This window comes from Vidua chalybeata, chromosome 4 (assembly GCF_026979565.1).
Source record: "Vidua chalybeata isolate OUT-0048 chromosome 4, bVidCha1 merged haplotype, whole genome shotgun sequence".
Taxonomy (NCBI): Eukaryota; Metazoa; Chordata; class Aves; order Passeriformes; family Viduidae; genus Vidua; species Vidua chalybeata.
In genome coordinates this window covers 70,918,183-70,934,940 of record NC_071533.1, presented here as the reverse complement: position 1 = coordinate 70,934,940, position 16,758 = coordinate 70,918,183, and the positions used below count along the sequence as shown (strand labels likewise).

The 16,758-nt window shown below is 65.4% G+C and overlaps 1 protein-coding gene across 4 annotated transcripts; it reads right to left on the bottom strand.

Annotated features, from left to right (window-relative positions):
* Positions 1–509: 509 nt before the first annotated feature.
* On the bottom strand, positions 510–16,529 carry RTKN (rhotekin). 4 transcript variants are annotated; one of them, XM_053940242.1, is made up of 14 exons: positions 16,425–16,529; positions 10,620–10,813; positions 9,962–10,023; positions 9,745–9,798; positions 9,548–9,665; positions 8,545–8,769; positions 7,864–7,958; positions 7,130–7,137; positions 6,297–6,395; positions 3,741–3,872; positions 2,627–2,792; positions 1,184–1,288; positions 879–981; positions 510–601 (listed from the first exon to the last, which is right to left on the bottom strand). In XM_053940242.1, exons 1-14 carry the CDS (start codon positions 16,527–16,529, stop codon positions 595–597), a joined length of 1,473 nt encoding a protein of 490 aa, XP_053796217.1. In that variant the 3' UTR covers positions 510–594. The 4 variants fall into 4 exon arrangements, with proteins under 4 accessions (XP_053796217.1, XP_053796216.1, XP_053796218.1 ...); XM_053940241.1 differs by lacking the exon at positions 7,130–7,137 and adding an exon at positions 6,514–6,521; XM_053940243.1 differs by lacking the exons at positions 7,130–7,137; positions 16,425–16,529 and adding exons at positions 6,514–6,521; positions 13,384–13,414.
* Between the last annotated feature and the right edge of the window lie 229 nt (positions 16,530–16,758).

Here is a 16,758-nt window from a genome sequence, read left to right as displayed (position 1 = left end):
GGGTTAGAGGTGAGGGAAAGCAGAGCTGGGGGGGCTCTGTGTGCCCCCCGGGTTAGACCCTGAGCACCCACCCTGCGGTGGGGGGGGGTCCCCAGCACCCACTTTGTTGGGGGGGGGGGGGAAGGAAACCACCCCCCCGCCCTTTTTGGAGTTTAGCCCTGAGCCCCCCCCAGCATGGGGAGGGCAGAAATTCCAGTTTCTCCCCAAAAACAGAAGCAGGGAGCCCCCCAGCCCCCCCAACCCCCCTGGGGGGGGGGGGGGTCCATCCCCCCTGTCCCCCCCCCCCCCCGACCAAGTGCTGGGGGTCAGACCCTGGACTGGAGGGCTCTGGGGGGTCGCGCTGGGGGGGCCCTGGGCTGCTGCTGCCGCTGCTGGAGGAGCTGGAGTGGGGGGCTTTGGGGGGCCCCCCCGGCCTTTCAGGGTGCTGAGCCGGGCGTCCAAGGACAGGGTTCGGGGGCGTCCCCGCCGGGGGGGCTGGGGGCTGCGCAGGGGGGGGCCCTCGAACAGCGACAGCCACGGGGGGGGCCCCGGAGCGCGGGGAGCCCCCCCGTGCCGCGCCAGGATGTCGGTCACTGCCGCGATGTCATCCGAGGGTCAATAGCTGGGGGGGAAAGGGGGGGGTCACCGGGGGGGGGCAGGGGCAGGCCCAGACCCCCCCCCCGACCCCCGGCTGCTGCACCGTGGGGTGGGGGCTGTCAAAGCCCCCCCCCCCACAACCCCTCAGCCCCCCATGGATTCACCTCACAGGCTATGGGGGGGTTTGGGGGTCCCTTCATTGTTTTTCCCCCCCCCCCCCAGTCCCCACGGCCATGCTGGGGGTGTTGTGGCATTAGAGGGGGGGGCTGTCGGGGTGTCACCCCCCGTGTCCCCCCCGTCACCTGTCGCTGTAGTAGGAGCTGAGCAGCGCCCGGATCTCGGCTGAGACATTCTCCTGCAGCAGGAGCCCCTCGCCCGGGGGGGGCCCGGGGGGGCCCGGCGGGGCTGGGTGGGGGTGGGGGGGGCGCGGGAGGGGGGTGGCAGAGCGGCAGGGCCGGGGGGAAAGAAATGGGGGGACAGAGAGGGGGGGCACAGAGAGGGGGGGACAGCGAGAAGAGCAGCGTTAGGGAGCGAGCAGAGAGCAGAGAGGGGGAGACAGAGCAGAGCCCCCCAGCCCGCGCCCCCCCCCCCCCCAGCCCCACCACACCCGTCTGGTGGTAGAGAGAGCCCTGGGGGGGCAGCGGGGCCGGGGGGCGGCGCGGGGGGGGCTCCTCGATCCGCATCAGCTCCTCACAGCACTGCTTCCACTGGGCTGTGGGAACAGGGACAACGGGCGCCGTGGCACAGAGCCCCCCCCCCCCGGGATCCAGGAGCTCCCGGGATGGGGAATGCAGGGGATGGGGATTGGAGGGGATGGGGATTGAAGGGGATGGGGATTGGAGGGGATGGGGATTGCAGGGATGGGGATTGGAGGGGATGGGGATTGTAGGGGATGGGGATTGCAGGGAATGGGGATTGGAGGGGATGGGGATTGAAAGGGATGGGGATTGGAGGGAATGGGGATTGGAGGGAATGGGGATTGGAGGGGATGGGATTGCAGGGAATTGGGATTGCAGGGAATTAGGGATTGAAAGGGATGGGGATTGGAGGGGATGGGGATTGGAGGGGATGGGGATTCAAAGGGATGGGGATTCAAAGGGATGGGGATTGCAGGGGATGGGGATTGCAGGGGAGGGGGATTGGAGGGGATGGGGATTGGAGGGGATGGGGATTGGAGGAGATGGGGATTGGAAGGGATGGGGATTGGAGGGGATGGGGATTGCAGGGAATGGGGAATGGAGGGGATGGGGATTGGAAGGGAATTGGGATTGGAGGGGATGGGGATTGGAAGGGATGGGGATTGCAGGGGATGGGGGTCCCCTTGGATGGGGTCAGCCTGGGATGTGGGTGTCACCCTGGGAGTGGGGGTGCGCTCAGGACTGGGGTCTCACTGGGTTGGGGTCCTGGGGTGATGGGGCTCCCACAGGGATGGGTCCCACAGGGATGGTCTGGGGTGGGGGTCCCGCAGGGGGACCTGTTCTTGTCCCTTCCCATCTCTGTCCCGCCCCATTCTTGTTCCCATCCATGTCACTGTCCCCATCCCAGTCCTCTGCCTGGCCACATGCCAGGCCCATCTTTGTCCCCGTTCCTGTCCTGTTCTTATCCTTGTCCTTGTCCCCATTTCTCTGGGGTCTCACTGGGTTGGGGTCCTGGGGTGATGGGGCTCCCACAGGGATGGGTCCCACAGGGATCGTCTGGGGTCCTGCCAGGCTGGGGGTCCCACAGGGACGAGGGGGTCCCACTAGGCTTGGGGTCCTTTAACGACGGGGATCCATCCCAGTGGGACAATGTCCCAACAGCACAGAGGGTCCCACAGGGCTGGGAGGCCCCCACAGGGATTTGTAGGGCCCCACAGGGATTTGTAGGGTCCCACAGAGATTTGTAGGGTCCCACAGGGATGTGTAGGGTCCCACAGGGATTTGTAGGGTTCCACAGGGATGTGTAGGGTCCCGCAGGGATTTGTAGGGTCCCACAGGGATGTGTAGGGTCCCGCAGGGATGATGGGGATTCCCACAGGTCTCGGGGGGGGGTCCCAGGGGTCCCGGCTCACCCAAGTCGTAGAGGTGCTGCCCGAAGGCTTGGAGCCAGCGCTGGGCCTCGGCCGCGCTCTCGGCCACCAGCGCGTGTGTCACCTCCTCCCCGCCCAGCCGGTTGGTGACGGCCACCCCGGGGGGCTGCCCGCGGCCCCCGGCCTCCACCGCGTGCACCCGCGTGTCCTGCGGCACCGGCAGGGCTTGGAGCCCCCAGCCCCACAGCCCCCAGAGAGCCCAGAGACACCAGAGAGCCCAGAGCCCCCCAGAGACCCCAGAACATCCCACAGACCCCACAGCCCCCATAGACCCCAGAATACCTCATAGACCCCATAGCCCCATAGACCCCAGAACATCCCATAAACCCCAGAGTGCCCCATGGACCCCACAGCCCCCATAGACCCCAGAACACCCCAGAGCTCCCCATAGACCCCACAGCCCCCATAGACCTCAGAGCCCCCATAGACCCCAGAGCTCTCCATAGACCCCAGACGACCCCATAAATCCCAGAGCTCCCCATAGACTCCAGAACACCCCAGAAAACCCCAGAGCTCCCCATAGACCCCACAGCCCCCATAGACCCCAGAACACCCCATAGACCCCAGAACATCCCATAAACCCCAGAATGCCCCATAGACCCCACAGCCCCCATAGATCCCAGAACACCCCATAGACTCCAGAACACCCCATAGACCCCACATTCCCCATAGACCCCAGAATACCCCATAGACCCCAGAACACCCCATAGACCTCAGAACATCCCATAAACCCCAGAATGCCCCATGGACCACAGAGCTCTCCATAGACCCCAGAACATCCCATAAACCCCAGAGCTCCCCATAGACCCCAGAACACCCCGTAGACCCCACAGCCCCCATACACTCCACAGCCCCCATAGACCCCAGAACACCCCATAGACCCCAGAACATCCCAGAGCTCCCCATACACCCCACAGCCACCACAGACCCCAAACACCCCATAAACCTCGAACCACCCCGAGCCCCCCACTCTCCCCCTTTCTCCCTGTACCCACCACGCCCCTCCGTGCCCCATAACCGCCACAACCCCACAGTCCCCCACACTCCCCGTGCCCCCCAGAGCCCCCCGACCCCTGTGTCCCCCGCGTCCCCGTACCTTGGTGACAGCGATGGTGAGCGTGGGCTCCTGCCCTGCCTCGGCCTCGCCAGCGCTGCCGTAGCAGAGCAGCCCAGGGCCCCGCAGGACGCAGAACAGGGGGGCCCCGCTCGGCCCCTCAGCCCCCGGAGCCTGTCCCGAGACCCCCGGAGCCGTCGGCGCCCGCGGGTGACACCACAGCACCAGCGTGTCCCCCCATTTCTGCACCCACGCGCCCAGCTCCACCCCCACCAGTGCAGACCCACTGGTGGGTTCATGCCACCAGCCATCCCTGCCCCCATCCCTGTCCCTGTTCTCATCCCAGCCCATTCCCATCCCTTGTCCCTTCCCATCTCTGTCCTTCCCCTTGTGTCCTTCCCATCCATGTCACTGTCCCCATGCCATTCCTCTGTCTGACCACATCCCATGCCCATCTTTGTCCCTGTCCCTGTCCCGTTCTCATCCTTGTCCCCATTTCTCCACCCATCCCCATTATCTGTGTCCCCATCTCCGTCCTTGTCCATCCCCATCACTGTCCCTGCTCCTGTCCTTCACCCTGTGCCTGTTCCCATCCCCATCCTGCCCCCATTCCTGTCCCTGTCCCATCCTTGTCCTCATCCCCATTCCCATCCCTGTCCCTGTCCCTCTCCTGGTCCCATCTTTGTCCCTGTCCCACCCTTATCCCCAGCCCTGTCCCTGTCTCCATTTCCATCCTGTTCCCATCCCCTTCTCACCCCTTTCTCCACCCTGATCCTAGCCCTCATCCCACCTCACCCTCCCATCCCAATCCCATATCCCAATCCCATATCCCAATCACCTGTGGCTGCAGGGTGTCTGTTCCCACAGGGATGTTCATCCAGCCCATCCCTCTATCCCACTCCTCTTTCCCATTTCTGATCCCATTCCCTAACTGCAGCCAGCCACAGGGCCCCAGTTACCACAGGGGTGTTGATACATCCCACCCTCAATCCCATTCCTAATCCCATCCCTCTATCCCATTCCTAATCCCATTCCTAATCCCATCCCTCTATCCCATTCCTAATCCCATCCCCTCTATCCCATTCCTTCACCTGCAGCTCCATTGTCCCTGTCACTGAGGGGGTGTTAATAAATCCCATTTTTCTATCCCATTCCCCTATCCCATCCCTCTATCCTGTCCCCATATCCTATTTCTCTATCCCATTTCTATATCCCATCCCTATATCCCGTTCTTCTATCCCATTTATATGTCCCATTTCTCTGTCCCATCCCTCTATCCCATTCCTATATCCCATTCCTACATTCCATTTCTCTGTCCCATCCCTATATCCCATTCCTCTATCCTATTTCTCTATCCCATCCCTATATCCCATCCCTATATCCCATTTCTCTATCCCACCCCTATATCCCATTCCTCTATCCCATTTCTCTATCCCATTTCCCTATATCCCATCCCTCTATCCCATCCCTATATCCCATTTCCCTATATCCCATTTCCCTATATCCCATCCCCATATCCCATTCTCTATCCCATCCCTATATCCCATTTCCCTATATTCCATCCCTCTATCCCATCCATCTATCCCATCCCTATATCCCATTTCCCTATATCCCATCCCTATATCCTATTTCCCTATATCCCATCCCTCTATCCGATTTCCCTATATCCCATCCCTCTATCCCATCCATCTATCCCATCCCTATATCCTATTTCCCTATATCCCATCCCTATATCCTATTTCCCTATATCCCATCCCTATATCCCATCCCTATATTCTATTTCCCTATATCCTATCTCTCTATCCCATTTCCCTATATCCCATCCCTCTATCCCATCCATCTATCCCATCCCTATATCCCATTTCCCTATATCCTATTTCCCTATATCCCATCCCTCTATCCCATTTCCCTATATCCCATCCCTCTATCCCATCCATCTATCCCATCCCTATATCCCATTTCCCTATATCCTATTTCCCTATATCCCATCCCTCTATCCCATTTCCCTATATCCCATCCCTCTATCCCATCCATCTATCTCATCCCTATATCCCATTTCCCTATATCCTATTTCCCTATATCCCATCCCTCTATCCCATTTCCCTATATCCCATCCCTCTATCCCATCCATCTATCCCATCCCTATATCCCATTTCCCTATATCCTATTTCCCTATATCCCATCCCTCTATCCCATTTCCCTATATCCCATCCCTCTATCCCATCCATCTATCCCATCCCTATATCCCATTTCCCTATATCCTATTTCCCTATATCCCATCCCTCTATCCCATTTCCCTATATCCCATCCCTCTATCCCATTTCCCTATATCCCATCCCTCTATCCCTCCATCTATCCATCCCTCCCTATATCCTATTTCCCTATATCCCATTTCCCTATATCCCCTTTCCCTATATCCCATTTCCCTATATCCCATCCCCATATCCCATTCTCTATCCCATTCCCTCACCTGCAGTGTTCCCTTATCATGGCAGCGTCAATAAACCCATCCCTCTATCCCCCCGCTCCTCCCACTCCCGGTGCCGTTCCCGGTGCCGTTCCCGGTGCCGTTCCCGGTGCCACCGCCGTGTCCCTCACCTGCAGCCGCAGTGTCCCCGTCGCCGCGGGGGTGTTCATGCAGCTCGGCCTGGCCGCCAGGCGGCAGCACATGCGGCCGTAGAGGGGCACCCAGCAGGGCTCTGCTCTGGGGGGGGACAGGGGGACATGGGGGGACAGTGACCCCAAACCACCCCCAGCGGGGCTCTGCTCTGGGGGGCACATTGATGGACACTGACCCCAAACCACCCCAGCAGGGGCTCTGCTCTGGGGGGGACACGGCGGACATGGCGGGACAGTGACCCCAAACCACCCAGCCCAGCGGGCTCTGCTCTGGGGGGCACATTGATGGACACTGACCCCAAACCACCCCAGCAGGGGCTCTGATCTGGGGGGGGACACGGGGGACATGGGGCGACACTGACCCCAAACCACCCAGCAGGGCTCTGATCTGGGGGGGGGACACGGGGGACATGGGGCGACACTGACCCCAAACCACCCCAGCCGGGCTCTGCACTGGGGGGGACATTGAGGGACACTGACCCCAAACCACCCAGCAGGGCTCTGATCTGGGGGGGGACACGGGGGACATGGGGCGACACTGACCCCAAACCACCCAGTAGGGCTCTGCTCTGGGGGGGGACAGGGGGACATGGGGGGACACTGACCCCAAACCACCCCAGCGGGGGCTCTGATCTGGGGGGGGACACGGGGGACATGGGGGGACACTGACCCCAAACCACCCCAGCGGGGGCTCTGCTCTGGGGGGGGACACGGGGGACATGGGTGGGACAGTGACCCCAAACCCACCCAGCGGGGGCTCTGCTCTAAGGGGGGGACATTGAGGGACACTGACCCCAAACCACCCAGCAGGGGCTCTGATCTGGGGGGGACACGGGGGACATTGAGGGACACTGACCCCAAACCCACCCAGCAGGGGCTCTGATCTGGGGGGGGACACGGGGGACTTGTTATAGGGTGCCACAGGGTGTTATAGGGTGCCACAGGGTGTTATAGGGTGCCACGGGATGTTTAGGGGTGCCATGGGCTGATTTAGGGTCCCACGGGGTATTATACGGTGCCATGGGGTATTTAGGGGGGTCATGGGGTGTTATAAGGTCCCACGGGGTGTTATAGGGTGCTACGGGGTGTTTAGGGGTGCCACGGGGTGTTATAGGGTGCCATGGGGTGTTTAGGGGTGCCATGGGCTGATTTAGGGTCCCATGGGGTGTTTAGGGGTGCCATGGGCTGTTATAGGGTGCCACAAGGTGTTTAGGCGTGCCATGGGCTGTTATAGGGTACCACGGCCTGTTATAGGGTGCCACGGGGTGTTATAGGGTGCCATGGGATGTTATAGGGTCCCATGGGGTGTTATAGGGTGCCACGGGGCGTTATAGGGTGCCACGGGGTGTTTAGGGGTCCCATGGGTTGTTATAGGGCACCATGGCCTGCTATAGGGTGCCACGGGGTGTTGTAGGGTGCCATGGGATGTTATAGGGTCCCATGGGGTGTTACAGGGTGCCACGGGGTGTTATAGGGTCCCACGTGGTGTTTAGGGGTGCCATGGGCTGCTATAGGGTGCCACGGGGCGCCCTGCGTCCCCACTGACCGTCGGCGGCGATGACGAGGTCGTGGGTGCGGAAGCCATCGTGCACCTGCGCCAGGGACAGCGCGGCGTGCGCCAGCAGCTGGAACCGGGGACACCTGGGGACACCGGGGGACAGGGGACACCGCGGGTCAGGGGGACATTGGGGGGTCAGGGGACACCAGGGGTCAGGGGACATCGGGGGGTCACAGGGACACTGGGGGTCAGGGGGACATCAGTGGTCAGGAGGACATTGGGGGTCAGGGGACACCGGGAGGTCACAGGGACACCAGGGGTCAGGGGGACACCAGGGGTCAGGGGGACATTGGGGGGTCAGGGGACATCAAGGTCAGGAGGACATCGGGGGTCAGGGGGACATCGGGGGTCAGGGGGACATCGGGGGTCAGGGCAGGCACAGGGGGTGTGTGCCAGGAGCTGGAACCGGGCAGGGACACTGGGGACAACGGGGGGGTCAGGGGGGCACCGTGGGGATTTGGGGGGTCAGGGAGGATGGGGGGGTCTGGGGCACACAGGGGCACATGTGACACACAGGGGGACATGGGACACACAGGGGGGCACAGGGGGCACACAGGGGGGACATGGGACACACAGGGGGGACATGGGACACACAGGGGGGACATGGGGGGGGGACATGGGGGCACATGTGGCACACAGGGGGACACGCGGCACGCAGCGGGCACTCACGGCACGCCGGGCGGGGGCAGCAGCAGTGCCCCGGTGCCACCGGTGCCCGGGGGGCTGCCGGGCCCCCCCTCCATGGCCGCCCGCGCCCGGCGCCCCGAGGAGCGGCCCAGGGAGGTGCTCAGACGCGTCGCCAGCTTTTTGGGGGTGCTGCCCTGCGCCCCCCCGCCCGGCAGCCCCGCGCTGTACAGCTCCACCTTCAGCTCGAAATCGGGGCCCGCCTCCGAGCTGGGGGGGGGGGGGGGGCACAGCGGGGTCAGGACCCCCCCGCGGCCACCCCACGGACCGCGGGGACGCGGCAAGGGGGCAGAGTGGGACAGGGGTCCCGCCCTGGGGTGGGCGGGGGTCACCCCCAGATGGGGTCAGAGGTCCCCTGGATGGGGACAGGAGAGGGCAGGGGTCCCCAAGGGTGGGCTGGCAGTGGCAGGGGTCCCATGGGGGGTGTCAGAGTCCCAGGGAGGGGTGTGGGGGTGATCAGGGGTCCCTGGGGGTGTCACTGTCCCTTGGGGGGGGGGGTGATAAGGGGTCCCATGGGGTCGTATTGGGGTGCTCAGGGGTCCCACAGAGAGGCTCAGGGGTGCCATGGGGGGATATGGGGGTGTCAAAGGGGGGGTGCCAGGGTCCCAGGGAGGGGGGGGGGATGTCTGGGGTCCCATGGAAGGGATCAGGGGTCCCATGGGGGCGTATTGGGGTGCTCAGGGGTCCCACAGAGAGGCTCAGGGGTGCCATGGAGGAATTTGGGGGTGCCAGGGTTCCATAGGGGGGTGCCAGGGTCCCGGGGAGGGTGTGGGGGTGCCGGGGGTCCCTGGGGGTGTCACTGTCCCTTGGGCGGGGGGGGTGGGGGTGATCAGGGGTCCCATGGGGTCGTATTGGGGTGCTCAGGGGTCCCACAGAGAGGCTCAGGGGTGCCATGGGGGGGCATATGGGGCTGCCAGGGTCCCATAGGGGGTGCCAGGGTCCCGGGGAAGGGGGTGGGGGTGCCGGGGGTCCCGTGCCCCCCCCTCACAAGAGCACGGCGCCCTCGAAGCAGATGTCGGTGAGGGTCCTGTCCACCAGCACCGTGGGGGTGTCGTGGATCTCGGCCCCCACCTGCAGCAGCAGGAACACGGCACAGCGGTGCAGCTCTGGGGGGGAGGGGGGGGCAGCGGGGGTCACAGAGGGCATCGCAGGGAAAAGGGGGACCCCCGGCACCCCAAGACTCACCCCCCTTGTTCCTGAAGTACTCGGTGTCCTTCCACATTAGCGGGATGCGCAAATCTGGTGGGGGGGGGGGAAGGGCAGGAGCGGGGTGAGACCCCCCTGAGACACCCCCAGCCCCCCTCCCCCAAAAATGCGGATGGTGCCACAGGAGGGGCAGGCAAAGAGGATGGGGTTCCCCCTCCCCAGAGCCCCCCGGGACCCCCCCCCAGCCCCCCCATACCTGAGATGCAGACGGTGCCGCGGCACGGCACCCGCTCAGCCCCGGGCCCGCCGTCCGAGGGGCTGCGGGGGGACGGGAGGGGCTCAGCAAAGCTCCCCCCAGATTTTGGGGTGCTCCCCCCCCCCGCGTTTGGGGTGTCCCCTGTCAACACACCCCCACTGTGCGCCCCTCTGGGTTTCCCCGTTCCCCCCAAAATTCGGGGTGTCCCTCACTGCCGCAGCCCCCAATTACCAAGGGTCTCCCATCCCTCCCCCGGGTTTTGGGGTGTCCCTCTCTGCCGTGTCCCCCATGGGGTTTTGGGGTGTCCCTCACTGCCGTGTCCCCCATGTTCCCCCAGGTTTTGGGGTGTCCCTCAGCGCTGCAGACCCCCAGGGTCCCTCATCCCATCCCCTGGGTTTTAGGGCTCCCCTCACTGCAGCGTGCCCGATGTCCCCCCAGGTTTTGGGGTGTCCCTCACCGCCTCACCCCCCACGGGACCCTCAAACCCCCTCCCTAAGTCTCGGCGACCCTCCCCGGCTTTTAGGGTGCTCCTCACCACCCTTTGGGGATCCCCATTCCCCCTCCACTTTGAGGTGCTCCATAGGGTGCCCTCCCCGCCTTTGGCCATCCCTTGGGGGACCCAATTCCCTCCGCGAGCATTTTTTGGGGGGTCCCTCACCGCCGGGCCCCCCTCAGCCGGGCCTCCTGGCGCCGCTGCAGCTCCCCCCCGGCCGCGACCACCCTGGCATCGCACAGCACCAGGGTCTTGGTGGTCTCCAGCGCCTGCTCGGGCCGGCTGCAGGCGGGGAGGAGCCGCCGCGCCCCCTCCCGCACCCGCAGCGCCCGCTCCAGGGCCCGCTGCAGCTCCGGCTCCTGGGAACGGCACATTTGGGGGGTCAGGGGGACCCCAAAATCCCTCTGAACCCACAATGCCCGCTCCAGGGCCCGCTGCAGCTCCGGCTCCTGGGAACGGCACATTTGGGGGGTCAGGGGGACCCCAAAATCCCTCTGAACCCACAATGCCCGCTCCAGGGCCTGCTGCAGCTCCGGCTCCTGGCAATGGCACATCTGGGGGTCAGGGGGTCCCCAAAATCCCTCTGCACCCGCAGTGCCAGCTCCAGAGCCCACTGCAGCTCCGGCTCCTGGCAATGGCACATTTGGGGGGTCAGGGGGTCCCCAAAATCCCTCTGCACCCGCAGCGCCAGCTCCAGAGCCCACTGCAGCTCCGGCTCCTGGCAATGGCACATTTGGGGGTCAAGGGGTCCCCAAAACCCCTGCCACACCCACAATGCCCACTCCAGGCCCACTTCAGTTCTGGCTCCTGGCAACGGCACATTTGGGGATCAGGAGGACCCCAAAAACCCCTCCCGCACCAACAGCACCCACACCAGCTCTGGCTTCTGGAAACAGGGCACATTTGGGGGGTCGGGGGGTCAGGGGGTCCCCAAAATCCCTCTACACTCGCAGTGCCATCTCCAGGGCCCGCTGCAGCTCCGGGTCCTGGCAACGGCACATTTGGGGGCTCAGGTGGTCCCCAAAACCCCTCCCGCACCAACAGCACCCACAGCAGCTCCAGCTCCTGGCAATGGCACATTTTGGGGGGTCAGGGGACCCCAAAAGCTCTGCCACACCCACAATGCCCACTCCAGGCCCACTGCAGTTCTGGCTCCTGGCAACGGCACATTTGGGCATCAGGGGGTCCCCAAAATCCCTCTGCACCCACTGCAGCTCTGACTCCTAGGAATGGGCACATGGTCAGGGGAACCCCAAAACCCCTCTGCACCCGCAGTGCCCGCTCCAGGGCCTGCTGCAGCTCCGGCTCCTGGGAACGGCACATTTGGGGGTGAGGGGGTCCCCAAAACCCTTCCTGCATGCACAGCACCCACAGCAGCTCAGGCTTCTGGCAACAGGGCACATTTGGGGGTCAGGGGATCCCCAAAACCCCTCTGCACCCACTGCAGCTCTGGCTCCTGGGAACGGCGCCCTTGGGGGCCAGGGGGACCCCAAAACCCCTCTCGCACCAATAGCACCCACAGCAGCTCTGGCTTCTGGAAACAGGGCACATTTGGGGGTCAGGGGGACCCCAAAACCCCAGCCACACCCACAATGCCCACTGCAGCTCTGGCTCCTGTCAATGGGCACATTGGGGGGTCAGGGGGTCCCCAAAACCCCTCTGCACCCACAGTGCCCACTCCAGAGCCCGCTGCAGCTCTGGCTCCTGGCAATGGCACATTGGGGGGTCAGGGGGACCCCAAATCCCCTCCTGGACCTGCACCACCAATTCCAGAGCCCGCTGCAGCTCCAGCTTCTGGGAACGAGGCACATTTGGGGGTGAGGGGGTCCCCAAATCCTCTCCCGCATCTACAGCAGCTCTGGGACCTGGGAATGGGCACATTGGGGGCTCAGGGGGTCCCCAAAACCTTTCCCAGACTCATAGTTCCCGCTCCAGACCCACTGCAGCTCCAGCTCCTGGGAATGGAGCACATTTTGGGGGTCAGGGGGTTCCCAAAATCCCTCTGCACCCACTGCAGCTCTGGGTCCTGGCAACGGGGCACATTTGGGGGGTCAGGGGGTCCCCAAATCCCCTCCCACATTTGGGGTTCGGGAGGGTCTGGGGGAAATGTGGGGCTGGGGCACCTGCCGGGCACAGGGGAGCCGGGTACCCCCCCGACCCACCCCCCCCGGGGGTCCCACATTGTTTGGGGGGTCCCAGCCGCACCCACACACTGTGCACCCCATAGATTTACCAGGCACCCCACAAACGCCTCGTGTACCCCCCAGATTTATCAGGGACCCCGTGGACACGTCGTGCACCCCGCGGGGAATCCGTGAACCCCAAAACCAGACCGTGCACCCCACAAACACATCATGGGCCCCCACGGCAGAGCCACGCACCCCACAGATCCACTGTGCACCCCACAGGTTTATCAGGCACCCCACAAATGATTCCTGCACCCCGTGGGGGAGCCATGCACCCCACAAACACACCGTGCACCCCATAAGGGCACCGCGTGCCCCACAGATCCATCGTGCACCCCAAAGGCAGGGCAAGCACCCCACAAACTCATCCAGCACCCCCTAGGGGAACCACGCACCCCAAAACCACATCCAGCACCCCAAAACCACATCCCGCACCCCAAAACTACATCCCGCACCCCACAGATTTATCACACCACCCCAAACTCATCCAGCACCCCCTGGGGGAACCACGAACCCCAAACCACATCCAGCACCCCAAAACCACATCCAGCACCCCAAAACCACATCCCGCACCCCACAGATTTATCACACCACCCCAAAGTCATCCTGCACCCCACAGATCCACGGCGCACCCCACAATCCCCCCCCCAAATTCACCAAACACCCCCCAAAAACCCCAAATTTCCCAGCGCGCACCCCCCAAACGACCACCCTCAGCCCCCCCCCCCCAATTCCTTCCCTACCTCCTGCTCCTCCATCCCGATCCCGATCCGGATCCCGATCCCGCCCCTGTCCCCCCCCCCCGGCCCGCCCCTCCTGTGACGTCATCGCCTATAAATAACCCCCCCCAGCTGCAAACAGGGGGAGCGGGACCCCCACCCCCCCAAAATCGCCCCTCTCGTGGTTTTGGGGGGCTCCTCAAAGGGTGAATCCCTTTGGGATGAGGAGCCCATTTCATCTTCCCGGGACCCCCGGGACCCCCCGGAGCCCCCGGACCCCGGGGAACCCGGGGTCCGGGGGCTCCGGGGGGTCCCGGGGGATCCCGGATTTGGATTTGGGGAGGAGGGGGGGCTGGGGTCCCCCCAAAATTCCCACCTGGATGCTGGCGGCGATCTGGCGGATGTAGAGCATGTTGAGATCCTCCAGGATCCGCAGCCGGCGGCCCCCCCCCACCTCCATCGGGACCCCCGGGACCCCCCCAGCTATTTTGGGGGGTTCCCCCAAAGCCCCCCAAGGGGGTCCCGCCGCATCCAGCGCTGGGGTGTAGCGGGGGCCACCACACCCCCTCCCCCCCCAGTCTCTAGCGAGGTGGCTGCGGGGAGAAAACGAGCTTTGGATGGAATTTTTTGGGGGGGGGGGCTGCTTGGGCCCCTCCCTGGAATTTGGGGGGGGGGGGCGCGTCCACGTTGTTCGCCGCCCCCTCGCAGGGAACAAGGGGGGGACTGTGCGGGAAAGGACAGCGGGGGCGGCGGGGAGGAGGGGTGGGGATGGTTTTGGGGTGCAGGGAGGGGTGGAGGAATTTGGGGGGGGCGAGAGGGGGAAGATTTGGGGTGAGGGGAGAGGGGGATGGGGGGCGGGTGAGGGAAGAGATGGGGGCAGGGTTTGGGGTGCAGGGTTTGGGGTGCAGGGAGAGGATTAGGGACAGGGAAGGAATGCAGGGATTGGGGTGCAGGGTTTGGGGTGCAGGGAAAGGATTAGGGGCAGGGAGGGAATGCAGGGTTTGGGGTGCAGGGTTTGGGGTGCAGGGATTGGGGTGCAGGGAGAGGATTAGGGACAGGGAGGGAATGCAGGGATTGGGGTGCAGGGTTTGGGGTGCAGGGGGATTAGGGGCAGGGAGGGAATGTAGGGTTTGGGGTGCAGGGTTTGGGGTGCAGGGGGATTAGGGGCAGGGAGGGAATGTAGGGTTTGGGGTGCAGGGCACAAGAGCAGAGGTGGAGAAAATGGGGTGCAGGAGACAAGATGGAGCGTGGGGGTGGGAAAAGGGGCAGGGGGAGGGATTTGGGGGACAGGAGAGGGTGCGGGGGAACAGATGGGGCGCAGGGTTTGGGGTGCAGCGAGGGGATAAGGGGTGCGGGGGAGGGGAGAGCAGCTGGGGGGGGGTGCAGAGGAAGCGGTTCCAGGGTTTGGGGTGCTGGGGACAAGACGGGGTGCAGGGTTTGGGGTGCAGGGGAGGGGCGGGGGGGGGCAGGCAGAGGACGGGGTGCAAGGTTCGCGGTGCGGGGGCGGGACGAGGGGTGACAAAGTCGGGGTGCAGAGCCTGGGGGTGCCGCGGACGGGAAAAGGGGCGCGGGGAAGGGGGGGGACACCGTGAGCCGGGGGTGCGGAACGGGGCTCGGGGAACGGCACTGGAGGAGGGGGTGGGGGAGGCGCGGGAGGAACAGACGGGGGTCCCGTGCGGGGGAAGCGGGGAACAGAGCCCCGGTGGGGACGGACACCGGGACCCCTTCTCCCCGCACACCCCCCGCGCCCCCCCACCCCCCCCCCCCCCCGGTGCAGCGCTGCCCCCCGTTCCCGGTACCTCCGGCCGCTCCCGCTCCGCCGCGATCGCGCACAGGAAGCGGCGGCCGCCCCCGCCCCACGTCCCGCCCCGTGTCCCCCGTTGCCCGTGTCCCCCCCCCACCCCCCCACCCCTCCCTTCTCCCAGGAGCCGCCTCCGTGTCCCCCCCGCCCCCCCCCCCCGCGGGGCTCCGGGACACCGGGAATGGGCGGGAGGCGCCCCCTGCTGGACGGAAAACCGCGGTGCAAGGAGGGGGGGGGGCGACACCCCCCACCCCCCACGCCGGGGTCACCGGGACCGCCCCGACCGAACCGGAGCCACCGTGGGGAGCTGGTACCGGGGGACCAACCCCACGGGCACCAACCTCCCCCCGCGAGTGAACCGAGACTCCTCGGGATTCACCGGGACCTCCCCAAAGGTCACCGGGATGCCCTCGAATGGCCCGGGACGATCCCCCGAGCGCGCCGAGACCCCTCAGAGACCCCCGAGCGAACCGGGAGCCCCCCCAAGTGAAGCCGCACCAGCCAAGTGCAGCTGGTGTTGAAAGACGGGGACCCCCCCCTCCTTATGCACCCCAAGTGCACCAGGAGCCCTCAGAACGCGCCAGCTGCACCCCAGGATGCACCGACCCCCCCTCAAAATTCACTGAGACCCCCCCCCAGTATGCACCGGGGCCCCCCGAGTGTGGGTGTACCGGGTGAACTGGGACGACCCCCCCCCAGTACACCGGGACCCCCGAATGCACCAACACCCCCCCCCCTCACCGCGCACCGGGAACCCCACAGAGCACCGGGAACCCCCAAAACGCAGCTGGGACTGGGTGAACTGGGCACCAAGGGCCCCCCCCCCACTCCCCCCCGCGGGCACTGAGACCCCCATAAAGATGCCAGGACCCCACGCACACGCACTGAGCCCCCCCCCCCCCAAAAAAAAAAAAAAGTGCAGCGGGTTTGGGGTGAACCAGGACCCCCAGGCGAACCGGGACCCCCTAAATGCCCCCTGTGCCACCGCCACGTGCGGGACGCCCCAATCCTCCTGTCCCCTCCCCGACCCCCAGTCCCTCCCAGTCCCTCCCAGTCCCCCCCTCCCCGTGGGGCGCCGGGGGCGCGGGCGCTTCCCGCTGTACCGGATCCCACCGGAATTCCCGGCTGGGCCGGGGCAGCGGGACGGGACAGGCCGGGCCGGGGGGGGGGGGGGGGGCCCGGGGGGCAGGGAGCGGCCGTGACCGCCCCCGTGGCTTCGTGCCCGGTGCCCGGGCTGCTCCCGGTGCTCCCGGTGCTCCCGTACCTGCGCGGCCGGGGCTGGGGGGCGGCAGCAGCCCCGCCGCAATTCCATGTCCAGCGCTGAGCCCCGCGCCACCGTGGCGCGGCTCCGCTCGTCCCGCCGGAACATGGCCGGGGGTCCCGGGGGTCCCGGGGGGGTCGGAGGGTCCGAGGCACCCCGGGGTCCAGAGGATTCTGGAGGGTCCCGGCACTCCCGGGGATCGTGGGGGATCCCGGGGTCCGGAGTCTTCCGAGGGGTCCCGGGGGGGTCCTCGGTGCGCTGGAGATTTGTGGGGGGGGGTTGTCCCGGTGTTCCCGGTGTCCGAGGTGGTCCCGGTCCTCTGGAGCCCCGCGGGGTC